This window comes from Sapajus apella, unplaced genomic scaffold (genome assembly GCF_009761245.1).
Source record: "Sapajus apella isolate SASKATOON/1434 unplaced genomic scaffold, GSC_monkey_1.0 scaffold13, whole genome shotgun sequence".
Lineage (NCBI taxonomy): Eukaryota > Metazoa > Chordata > Mammalia > Primates > Cebidae > Sapajus > Sapajus apella.
In genome coordinates this window covers 400945-414103 of record NW_022436953.1, presented here as the reverse complement: position 1 = coordinate 414103, position 13159 = coordinate 400945, and the positions used below count along the sequence as shown (strand labels likewise).

General features: G+C 46.8%; 1 protein-coding gene across 1 annotated transcript in view; it reads left to right on the top strand.

Annotated features, from left to right (window-relative positions):
• Positions 1-9139: 9139 nt before the first annotated feature.
• The window catches only part of PIK3AP1 (phosphoinositide-3-kinase adaptor protein 1), a 129930-nt gene continuing 125910 nt past the window's right edge, over positions 9140-13159 (top strand). Inside the window, 1 exon segment of the mRNA XM_032281153.1 lies at positions 9140-9152. Within this exon segment, the coding sequence (XP_032137044.1) occupies positions 9140-9152 (13 nt within the window).

The window sequence follows — 13159 nt, the reverse complement described above, 5'->3', positions numbered from 1 at the left end:
AAAGAACTGAACTTTGCTGAGTAGAGAATTGCTATATTGTGGTATGCCTATACTATGGAGTATCACACAACTTTTAAAAAGAATCAGTTAGATATGTGTGTATTGACCTAGAAGTGTGTGTGGGTTAATGGAGGACTTTCTTTGTTCTTAAGCATCCATTTGAGGACTGTGTTTACTTAATCAGGAAACAATTTGCATCTCATCTATTAGATATGGAGTCACACATGGAAACTTGAGTTAGGCTGGGTGTAGTGGCTCAAGCCTGTAATCCTAGCACTCTGGGAGGCCGAGATGAGCAGATCACTTGAGGTCAGGAGTTTGAGACCAGCCTGAATAACATGGTGAAATCCTGTCTCTAGTAAAGATACAAAAATTAGCCAGGCATGGTGGTGCTTGACTGTAATCCCAGCTAGTCAAGTGGCTGAGGCAGGAGACTCCCTTGAACCCAGAAGGAAGTTGCAGTGAGCTGAGATTGCACCACTGTACTCCAGCCTAGGCGACAGGGCAAGACCTTGTATCAAAAACAAAACAAAACAAAACAAAACAAAACAAAACAAAAAAAACTTGATTTAATTGGCACTAATTTATTCCAATGATGTTTTAGCCCAGAGTGGCACTGCATGCATTGTTCAGTGACTCCACCTCTTTTTTGGGCTCAAGATGCTCCCAGCAATACCTGAGTTACTTCTTGGACCAGTCCTCCCAGAGGCAGCACTATTAACTGGACAAAACAAACAAAAATAGGAACCTAAAGGCAATGGAGAACACAAAAAAAGTAGACAAACACAGAAGAGCCAACACTTAGAAGAAAGAACAGCAGCCAGGCACGGTGGCTCACGCCTGTAATCCTAGCACTTTGGGAGGCTGAGGTATGTGGATCACGAGGTCAGGAGTTCTAGATCAGCCTGGCAAATATGGTGAAACCCTGTCTCTACTAAAAAATGCAAAAGTTATCTGGGCTTGATGGCACGCACCTGTAGTCCCAGCTATGGGGAGGCTGAGGCAGGAGAATCACTTGAATCTGGGAGGCAGAGGTTGCAATGAGCCAAGATTGTGCCACTGCACTCTAGCCTGGGTGACAGTGAGACTCTGTCTCAAAAAAGAAAAAAGAAAAGGAAAGAAAAGAAAAAAGGAACAGCACTGGGTTTCTCAGTTTTATAGCTTTTTGCCAGAGGGCAGGCCCCATGTCATGCCCTATGCGGTGGCTAAAATTCAGATAGATCCTATACTGTGCAACTGTCTTGGAGAACCAAAGGACACAGCACCTGGAAAGGAGGGCATTATCTCAGAAAGGAGTGAGCGAGAGCAGAGCTCCAGGCCCTGTGCATGAACTCTGCCCAAACCTCTGGCCAACTTCTGGACTATAGCTGTGTAGGGCAGGCTCTGAGCAGCCCGTCACAGCTGAAAAAACTGGGCAGAGTTTCGCTGCTGCCCACCACAGTAGAGAAGACAGAGTTTGCAGTTTGAGTTGAGCCAAAATAATTGCCTGCTTGAAAGTAAAACTTTTCAGAGGCATAATGGGATCCAGAGTCTCTACAAGTGTCACGTACAAAGTCGAGTACAGTCCAGTATTATCCGGCCATCTTGATTTAATTGACACTGTACCCAGCAACTGCAGGACACGTGTTCTTTTCAAATGCTCATTCACCAAGATCCATCATAAGCTGGGCCATCAAACAAGTATCAGTAAACTTTTTTAAACCTTATTTTTACTTTTATATTTTTAACAAAGATTTGAACAAAAAAAAATCAATAAATGTAAAAGGTTCATGCAGTCTGCTTTCTGACCATAATTAAATTAGAAATCAATAACAATAATATATGTTTTAAAAATCTAAATATATAAATATTAACTCATTTTTTATTTTTTATTATTTTTTTTTGAGACAGGGTCTCACTCTGTCACCCAGGCTGGAGTATGGTGACTTAATCTTAACTCACTGCAGCCTCGACTTCCTGGGCTCAAGCAATCCTTCCACCTCAGCCTCTCAAGTAGCTGGTACTACAGGCACACACCACCAGGCCTGGCTAATTTTTTTATTTTTTAAATTTTTTATAGAGACAAGGTCTCACTATTTTGCCCAGGCTGGCCTTGAACTCCTGAGTTCAAGTGATCCTCCTGTCTTGGCTTCCCAAAGTCCTGGGATTAGAGGGCACTGTGCTCAGCTTAACTCACTTTTAAATAACTCTGGCTCAAAGAAGAAATCACAGGAGACATCAAAATATGTTCAACTAAGCTACAATGAAAATATAATATATCAAAATTTTGGAGATACAGTAAAACTACTGAATTGGGGAAATTTAGAACTTTAAATGCTTACATTAGAAAAGATGGAAGGAATAAAATCAGTGGCCAAAGATTCAACTTTTGCTATATAAGAGCAAAGTGAACCTTAAACTTACTAAAGTAAAAGGAAGGAAATAACAGAGACAAGACCAGAAACCAGTGAAGTGGAAAACAAACAATAGAAAAATTAACAAAACCAAAAACTAGTTATTTGGAAAGATCGAGAAACTTGACAAACATCTATCTAGACTGATAGAGACAGACACACACAGACACACACATACACACACGAGAGAGAGAGAGAGAGAGAGAGAGAAAGAGAGAGAAAAAGAGAGAGAAAACACTAATTGCCAGTATCAGAAATGAAAGAGGAAATATCTCATGTACCCCATAAATATATACACCTACTATGTGCTCACAAAAATTAAAAATTCAAAAAAGAAATAAAAGAGGAGCTATCATTACAAATCTTACAGACATTAAAAAGATAAAAAGAAAACATTATAAGTGACTTCATGTTAATCAATCTAAAAAAAACAGATAAAATGGATACATTTCTTGAAAAAGGCAACTTACTAATATTGGCACAAGATGAAATGTAAAATCTGAATAGCCTCATATCTATTGAGGAAATTGAAATTTCTAGCAGAATCTCACAAAGAAAAACTTAAACCTAGAGAGTTTTATTGGCTAATTCTATCAAACATTAAGGAAACACTGATCTTTGTCTATCAGAAAATAGAGGAGAAGGGATGCTTCCACACTCCTTTTATGAGGCTAGATTAACCCTGATACCAAAAACTGACAAAAGACATCACAAAGAAGAAAATTACAGACCAATATCTCCCATGAATATACTTGCAAAAAATTTTAACAAAATATTAGCAAATTGGCTGTATATCAAAAAAATGATAGATCATGACCAAGTGAGGTTTATGTAAGAAGTTCAAGGTTTGGTTGAACTGGTAGATTTACAGAGAAAAACTGCAAAATTAAAGCATCAGATCAAGAAAAGATTTTCTACAGTTGCTTTTTGAAGGTACTGGTAGGGAGAAAGTAGGTGGTTGGATATAGCAAAAAAGCACCAGATTAGGAATAGGGACCAGGGTTCTAGTCCTGGCTCTACCTCCAACTCAGACTATGGTGTTAAAAGGTCACTTTGCCTCTCTTGGCCTTAGTTTCCACGTGTCCAATAATGACCTCTTAGGGCGTTTTCCAGCTCTAACACTCTAAGAGTCTATGAAGCCAAGTCCTAAAATTTTTTGTCACAGCTGCCTAGACTTTCTGCTTCAGCACCTCAAAAGGCAGAAGTAGAAAATATGCAAGATATGCATTCATGCACAAATGAAGTCACCATCTGCACATGACTTGAAGTGCCTAGGATTCACAGTGGCCCCCACTTGACACCACATGTCCTCAGGGAGTACTTTCAAATCAACTCTCTGGAAGCAACTCAATATGTCACTGTGCTGTTACTGAACTATGGGAAGATCATGGACTCTGGGCTCAGGCTGATCTGGGTTTTGTTGTTGCTATTGTTTTGGGACAGTCTTGCTCTGTTGCCTAAGCTGGAGTGCAGTGGTGCAATCTCGGCTCACTGCAACCTTCTCCTCCCAGGTTTTAAGCAAGTCGCCTCTCTCAGCCTCCTGAGTAGCTGGAATTACAGGCATGCACCACCACACCCAGCTAATTTTTGTATTTTTAGTAGAGATGGGGTTTCTCCACATTGTCCAGGCTGGTCTCGAACTCCTGACTTCAGGTGATCTGCCCACCTCAGTCTCCCAAAGTCACGATTCCAGGCATGAGTCATCACTCCTAGCCCTGATCTGGGTTTGATCAAAGTCCAGGTCTGCTGCCTGCTGAATGACCCAGGAAACATGATCTAATCTTACTTACTCTCAGTTTCTTCCTCTGTGAACACCTATCATGCAGAATTATTATGAGAATTAACTGAGATAGCGTAAGAGAGCTCAAGAGTCATAGTAGGTGCTCAATAAATGCTAGCTTCCGTTCCTTTATCAGTAAAGAATTAGGTTTGGCTACACAGAGCAGAACACCAGATAATCATGGCTCGATCAAGACAGAGACGTATTTGTTTTTCCTCTCCTGTAAAGGATGTCAGATGTGTGAAAACTGGAGCTTGTTTGGGAGCTCCCTGGTCATCAGGGAATCAGGCTCGGCCCAGCTTTCTGCTATGCCATCTTTAGTGTATGGGGCCTATCCATATGGTCACCACATGATCTAAGAGGGCTGTTGGAGCTCCAGCCATCACATTCACATTACAGGCAGGAAGTAAAAGAAAGGGAGACAAGCAGAAGGGTGTCTGTCAGCAGAGTTAAGTCTCTTATAAAGAATTTTCTGAGACAACCCAGCCAATGACTTCCATTTACACCTTATCAGCCTCCTCTAAGTTGCAAGAGAGGCTGAGGAATGGTCTTTTAGTGGAGCACATTGTAGTCCCCAAATAAAATTGGAATTCTGTTCCTAAGAAATTAGGGGAGAATAAATATTAGGTGGGCAGTGAGCAATCTCTGTGACACTTCTTTTTCTTGTTGCTAAAGTTATTTTTGGTAGACCAGTTGTTAAATTCTGCCATCAGTGATGGAATCCTGAGTTGGAACAATCTTGACAGGCTGGAACACTGGCTCCAATCTAACATATAATGTTTATTGCTGTTGCTGTTGGTTTTCTTTTTTGAGATGGAGTCTCACTCTGTTACCCAGGCTGGAGTGCAATGGCTTGATTTCTGGTCACTGCAACCTCTGCCTCCCGGGTTCAAGTGATTCTTGTGCCTCAGACTCCCAAGTAGCTGAGATTACAGGGGTCTGCCACCACGCCTGGCTAATTTTTGTATTTTTAGTAGAGACAGGGTTTTACCATTTTGGCCAGGCTGGTCTTGAACTCCTGACCTCAGGTCATCCACCCACCTCGGCCTCCCAAAGTGCTGGGATTACAGGGATGAGCCACTGCTCCTGGCCTGTATGCTCAATTAAGCATTAAATTGTTGCAGTTGGGTTCCAAGCACCCCCATCAACAAAGCAAACACAACTGTACAACTGTAGTGTGGCAGAGGGAAAGGCATGGCTTCTACAAGTTACATGAAAAAGAACTGGCGTTCTGAGGTGACTACATGCTCAATATGAGTCAGCAAGGTGGCATAACTGCTCTAGGATGTTGTCCTGAGCTGCCATGCGAACAATGGCCATGAGACAGCTGTCATGACTTCTAAATCACAACACATGACAAGGGAGGCAATTCTGGCATAATAAATGGATTCGAATTCAAAATCTAGCTTTGATACTTACTAGCCCAGTGGCCATGAGTCAGGTGAATTACCTTATCAGAGCCACGTAGTGGATACCCAACATTTTATTTCTCTGAACTTGAGGTCCAGGGCCTGGAAATGGGCACTGCCATTACTCAAAATGGCCCAAGGAGGGACCCATAGGCTGTGGCAGGGCCTTCATGGAGAGTGGCCGTTTCGGTGAGCAGGGAAGGAGGGCTAGGCTTCTAGGTTTCATCTGCAAGAATACAGTTCCTAAAAGCTACAAATGTTCCCAAATTACCTGCATCGAGTTTTGATATGATGCCCTATTGAGCTGAGACCGTCTCAGGCAGACAGGAAGGGCAGGAAGGGCAAGAGTCTTTATAAAGCCAGGGCGTTCACAAGGCAAAAACAGGCACTGGTGCCCTCAAACTCCTTTTCCCTGTCCCCACCTGTGATGTCCTACCTGCCACCTGCCAGTCCTACGGAGTCCAGTCTTCACGCACTCTACCGTATCCATATGAACATGCCTGAGTCCTCTTGCTCTGCCAAACAAAACAAAGAACAAGTCCTTTGACTGAAAGCTGTGGGAGCTTGGGCAGGTCATTCGGCTTGTATGTCAGTATCTTCATCTGTAAAATGAGCAGGTTGGCCTTGATAATTTAAAAACAAACAAAGCAATTAAACATTCACTGTGTGGACAGCAATGCCATCAAGACACTGATGGTCTCACAGGACACTGACAGAGAGGTAGGCAGGGAGGTGGGGGATGAGGGGTGCTCCAAGGTGGGGACTTTTACGGATGTTTGTCCTTCGTGAGAGTAAGGCAATTCTGACAGAGCAGGAGAGCTCACAGGTGACAGAGAGCTACTGTCTACCTGCAATGTGAGGTGATGCCAACAAAGGCTGGTGGTGACTTATGTCATAGCAGGGCCTGCTTCAAGCATTTACCACCTAATCTAGTGGCAGAAGCACGGGCTCTGAAGCCAGACTGTCCAGGTTCAAAACTCAGTGCTACAATTACTAGCTGTGTGCCCTTGGGCAAAAGTTGCTTAACTTCTTATATGTAAAATGTGTGTACTCTTAGTACCTTCCTCATAGGATAGGTAAGAGAATTAAGATGGATCATGAGTATCTATGGTGACACACTCCTCCACCTTCACATTTTGTCCTAGAAAGCGAGGTTTTGCTAACCAGGGAAAAGGCTCTGATCCCCAGGTCTGAGAGACTATGAAATAACATCCTGAAGATGTAAGAAGCAGGGATTCCTGCCGCCCTGCCCACAGGCCCCCGTTCCTTAGATGACACATGTTTACCTCTCCAACCTCTCCCTTTTGCCAGGCCAAGCCGAGCTGTAGGGCAGCAGTCGAGGTCGGGTTCTCCATTTTTCCTCAAGCCCATTCGACCACCACCCAGTGCAACAGGGACCGACTGCAGAGCCTGCCCAGGAGAGCCAGTGCCCGGGGGCGGAGCAGGGCCTTCCAGAGGGGCAGCTGCTCGCCTGCCTATCCCTACCACTCCCACTCTGCAAAACCTGCCAAATGGAGGTACAAAACCAAACAGACATTCCTTCCCCTAATCTGGCTCTACCTGCTCTACAGAGAAACGGAGTGAAATTGCCAGAGTCAGGGACCAGTCACGTCCTCTCACCAAGGGACTGTTGGCCTCTGAGTCCTCATTTTGCCCCAGTTTGAGAGGTCAGTGCTATTGCAGGAATGGGAGCAGAGTTTGGATAGCTGACCTGGCACCCAAAACCTTACCTGCACCTGGAGGGGGCTTCTAATGGTTTAACAAGTTAAAATATCCTTTAGGTTAAAAGTTGTCCAGATGAACTTGGTTAGAAGGAAAGAAAGGGCCCTTTCTCCCTAACATCCAGAGGCGGAAGGGAGGAACATGCATTCGAACAGTGGGAACGCCAAGGGAGTTGACCTTGAATGGACAGATGCACCCTCAGCAGAAATGTCTCTGACAAAGAACACAAACTAGCCAGGCCCAGGGACTTGTGAAGAGGCAGAGAAGCTTCGGGGAGAGAAGGAAGGGGGTAGTCAGGAAGACCAGTGTTCAGGCAAGTTTGTCCAGATAGGGAGATTTTCCTGGCCTATCCAGGAGGGCCCAATGTAATCACTAGGGTCCTTAAAACTGGAAGAGGGAGATAGAAGAGAGTCAGAGAAAGATGTCATGACAGAAGCATGGCCATTTGGCTTTGAAGATGGAACAAGAGGGTCATGAGCCAAGGAATATGGATGGCTTCTAGAAGCTGAAAAAGCCAAGGAAATGGATTCCCTTCTATTTGGCAGAAAGAAACCCAACCCAGCCTCCACCTTGATTTTAGCCCATGGAGACTCATGTCACACTTCCGAGCTACAGAACTGTAAAATAATAAGTTGGCGTTGTTTTAAGCCACTAAATGTGTATTAATTTATTATGGCAACAGTAGAAAATGAATGCATGGCCTCATCCTGATATTCCCATTCTTAGATCCATTTCATTTATTTCCACCTAGACGAGCCCTAACCTTCCCTCATATCTGCTCTCTGGTTCCATCCTCTAGCCCCTGGATTGTTGAGAACTCCAAGGGCATGTGCTATTTAGGTGAATTTCAGTAGCCGGCAAAGGGAGGAGTCCAAGGAGAGGACAGGTGAAGAGAAAGGTTAAGCAAGAGCGTTAGCTCTGAAGCAGACTGGCTTGGTACTGAAACCTCCAGGAGCTTTTATTCTCTGTGGAAGCCTGAGCAAGGTATTTGGCTTGTTTCTTCGGCTCTAATGTACAGATAGTGATAGGCGCTACCTCAGAGGCTTTCTGTGAGGATACAATGCAAAACGTGTGTAAGGTGCTAAACGCCGGGCCCAGCAGACAGCAACACAGGAAATGAATGGCAGAGAAACTCTATTTAATCTTACATTTATCATGTTGAGATTACAATCAATGTTCATGTGCCATCAGGAGACCAGATCCAAGGAACTGCACAAAGGTCGCAGGAGGGCACGCAAGGGCAACCCTAGCACCCAGGGCCAGGTGCCCAGCCCTTCTCTTCCCCTTCCTGTCCCCTCCCCTTTCCTGCTGGGGCAGCAGGGGCTTAGGGACAGAGCCCCAGGGGATGAGGAGGTGGCTTGGACAGCTGGTGCTCACGCCCCCCCCCCGCCCTGCCCGGCGCCCAGAAGCCTGGCACCCCGACACTCCCCCTCTGACCCCTCCTCACTCCCTCTCCACCCCTGGCTGCCCTTTGGTGGCAGATCAGGGCTGGTTTCCCGAGGAGTGGGGCGCACGTGGCGCGAAGCCCCGGCCTCCTCTCTACCCCTGAGCAGGGGGCTGTGGGGGGCGTGCTGGCCGGCAGCCGGCCTGGGCTTCTCACTTCCCCTCCCCAACGGCTGCGGGTGCAGGTGCCGCGGGCCGAGCCCAGCAGGCGGGGCGGACCCTGTGGACACGCCCTCGCGGCGAGGCCGGGCTGCCCGGCGGGAGGAAGCGCCAGAGCAGCGGCCGGTCCTGCGCGGAGCCGGGTTCCCCTCCTGCCAGCGCCAGGACGCCGTTGGCCCCGGCCCAGGCCCGGGCCACGCAGCGAGCCGGGGATGTGAGCGGCGCCCGGCGGCATGGCAGCCTCAGGTGGGTAGGCAGGCGCCGGGCGCCCCACCTGGGCCCCCGGCCCCTCTCTCGCCCCCTGCACCCTTCGGGGCGCGCTCCGGGGCTCGCGTTTGCGTCTTCAGTGCGGGGATCTTGCGTCCTTTCTGCTCTTTTCTCTGTTTCGCGTCGCAAACTTCCAGCCCCAACTTTCCCACGTTTCCCGCCTCAGCCTGTTGCGCGATTCTCTTCAGCCCCTGCCTGGGGCTCCCCCTTCTTCTGAGTCTCCTTCGCTCCCTTCACCTCTGGCCCTCGGAGTGTCTGAGCGTCTTCCCCTGGTCCTCCGACTCTGAAGCGAGAGGCGAGTTGAGAGAAGCAGAGGGCGAGTGGTGTGCACGGTCTACGCGACCAGACGCGTCTCCTGGGCTCCATGAACCCACAGGGGGCGCTCAGGCAGTCCTAGGTGGTGCGGAGAGGTCAGCTAGGGCCCCTGGGACAGCTTCCCAAGCCCCGTTACTCCACCCGTCCCAGGCTTTGTGTTTTGGTCTAGAACTTTGCTACGGATCTAGGAACACTACTCCTTAAATTTTACTTTTCCTGCGTCCTTTGCAGAACTTTGGGGAATGGGGAGAGTTGACGATCACTGGGTAAATGTACCCATCAAAGGTGCCAGGTGTCTTTTTTGGCTGCTTTTGGGTTCCCTTCTGGTTTATGGGTGTACACCCTTGGGAAGTGGCTCACTCACGGACATCCAGGACAAACCACATAATGATGATAATAGACACAATTGATGAGTCTTTACTACTGCACTCCAGTGGATATTGTGCACCTAATGTGTTCTCCATGGTGAGCAGGACACACCTCGTCTCTGCTCTCCAGGAGTTTATGGTCCTGTAAAGGAAAGCAGTAAGTAAATAAGGAATCACTAAATGAGAGGAGGTATAGTTACCATGTTGGCAAATGGGTTTACTTGTATTTTCTCAGCCCACTTTATGATGTTTTAGTAGGGATAACATGTGAAAACAGGTTGCAGGTGTCCCTTAAAAAAGAAAATCCAGGTGGCCAGGAGAAGGCATTGTTCTTAGAGGAGGTGAGCAAAACTGGAAGGAGGAGCCAGCTCTCCCCAGATCCTCTGAGGTGTACCCTTTGGAAGCAAAGGTGGAAAAGGTTAGGGGTGACGGATCTATTAGATTTGATGCTGCAGACTCATTATCTAAAGGGGATGGGAAGGTAGTTAATCACAGCCTCTTGGCTCTCCAGCTGGGCTCTGGAGGCTAAAAGAAGCTGTATTGTGAACAAGGAGGCCTGGTAATAGCAGGTAATATACACTTAATAAGGAGAGTCCCTGGTATGACAGGTACTATGGAAAAACAATAAAGAAGGGTAAGGAAGATTGGGGTTAGAAGTGTAAATGAGGTGGCCTGGGCAGAGAAAGGGACATTTGAACCAAGATTTGAAGGAGGAGAGGGAGGGGACTCTTTGGGAAAGAGTGCGCGAAGCAATGAGTGTATGTGATGTGTTAAAGGAAAGAGAGCAAGCAGGGTGGGCTGTGGGGGAGAGGGAGATGAGGTCAGCGAATAAACCAGTGAAGCTGCCTTCTTCCCTCCATGATTGGGGACAGGCCCTCGGCTGCTGAGTCCAGGAAACCACGAACTGGGAGGGCCTTTGGGTGGAAGAGGCTGAGAAAATTGCCTCTCTTTTCCTCTTGTCCAGCGTCCTGTGTGTATCTCTCTAGTGGGGACAGCTGAAGAGGCTCCAGTTCAGAGGGGGACCCTAGTCCAGTGGGCAAACCTGGGCTATTTCTGGGCTCTGTAGCAGCTTCTGCAGGTGTCTCTCATGGTTAGAGCTGTCAAACTGTCTTGCTGTCTGTATCTTCTGTGGCAAGACACCACTCCAGGTGCTGTAGTTGAGAATTGGGCCTCCGGAGTCCCTTGGGTTTCCTGAGGTCTGGAAGGACCATGACCCACGGGGGCAGGTCACAGTGGTGAGGGCAGTGCCTCTCATCAAGATGCTGTGGGCTTTGGAGTCATCCAGCCACCCTTCTGTAGGTTCTTCTTTTTTAAAAAGCAGCTTTATTGTGACATAATTCATATGCCACACAATTCATCCATTTAAATGTACAATTCAGTGATTTTTAGTATCTTCATAGGTATGTATAGCCATTACCACAGTCAATTTTAGAACTTTTTCATCACCTCAGAAAGAAACCTTGTGTGCTTTAGCTATTACCCTCTTATTCTCCTCTCCTCCCACAAACCTAAGATGCACTTTGCCTCTATAGATTTCCTGACTCTGGGCTTTTGTATCAATGGAATCGCATAGTATATGGCCTTTGGTGACTGGCTTCCTTTGCACAGCATGTTTTCAAAGTTCATCCCACTGTAGCTTATATCAGTACTTCCTTTTTATGGCCTAATCCTCTGGTCTTCTTAAATTCCCTTCCACTGAAAGGGAAGCATTAGTCTGTATTATTTTCTGAAAGATGTGTTTGCTTGTTGAAATCCAGGAGAATCGGGGATCCCTACCTTTGAAAGGACCTTGAGTAGGAAGATAAAATGAAATGGACTCGGCCTATTCCACAAGATTCTCTAGGCCTCTGAGGGCATCTTGTGTATTTACACATGAGAGAGCGGAAGGAAATCCAGGGGTGACTTTCCCAAGTGGCCTAGTCTGTGGCTGGGTGAAGAGAGACTAGGATGCTCTCCTGTGTGTGTCAGCTGTCAGACCTTTTCTTGCCCCTTCTCTCCAAGGCGTCTCTTCTCTCTAGATCCTTCTACTATTCCTGGACTTACAGGACCGTAGAGCTTGAAGGGACTTTCAACCTTTTTGTGATTTTAACTTTCATGTGGTTCCTTGAGGACTCTCAATACTCTTGCCAGTCCCTAAATGTGAACACTTTCTGGGATGGGAAGCTCCTGATATGATTGACCACTACTCTCCTTATCCTGGTCACCCTCCCTATCTCTTATCTCTCTTCAGCTATGGTGGTCAGATTCACACACAGTGCTCCAGGATGGATGAATGGGGGCCAGAGTCACCTACAGGCTGAAGAAATGGTCTGGGCTGAATGGTTTGAGAAGCTCTCTGGCACTTCCTCTATGCACTTCTTTCCAGTGAGTTCTCTTTTTTTTTTTGAGATGGAGTCTCACTCTGTCACCCAGACTGGAGTGCAGTGGCGTGATCTCGGCTCACTGCAACCTTTGCCTCCTGGGTTCAAGTGATTCCCTTGCCTCAGCCTCCTGAGTAGCTGACATTACAGGCGCCCACCACCACACCCGGCTAATTCTTGTATTTTTAGTAGAGATGGGGTTTCACCATGTTGGCCGGGCTGGTCTTAAACTCCTGACCTCAAGTGATCCGCCCACCTTGGTCACCCAAAGTGCTGGCATTACAGGTGTGAGCCACCACACCCGGCCCTCCACTGGGTTCTGAATACTGCAAAGCCACCTCTCTTTCAGCCTCGGCTTCTTACCCTGTGAACTCCCTGTTGCCACAGCCTCTCCTTCCTCTGCTGTGATCCATTTCTTTCTCCTTCTATAGCCAAACCTGTTCTTAACGTTTTACAAGGACAAAGACCCTTCCTCATTCCTGTCTAGGGCTTTTGGACTCCTTGTTGGTTCACGTGTTTCATTACTCTTAATAAATGAACAAGCAAAAAAAGAGAGAAGTGATTGGGGACAAGTGGAAAACAGCTTATGGTTAAAGGAAAAGGATTACTGTTGAAGAAAGGGATTTCCCCGTGTTGCTGACAAAGCATTTAGCCCTGTATTATTAGCCAGCACATCAGAAAGGGACTGGAACTTTCAATCTGGACTTTTTAAAAACTTCCCCATCTTTCAGTTTCCCAGCACAGCAATATTCAGGAAGGTGACAGATTTCACTGTCCTCATTTACATCAAGGCAAATTTGCCTAGACTTAGTAATTGGTCTAAGTCACACCACAAGTTAGTGACCAAATAGGTTGTAATGTTAACTAGTCTGAGGCAGTAACTAATTTCTCCTCAAATACTTTTGCTCAAAGGGAATTGGATTTAACACTAGAACCCCAGGAA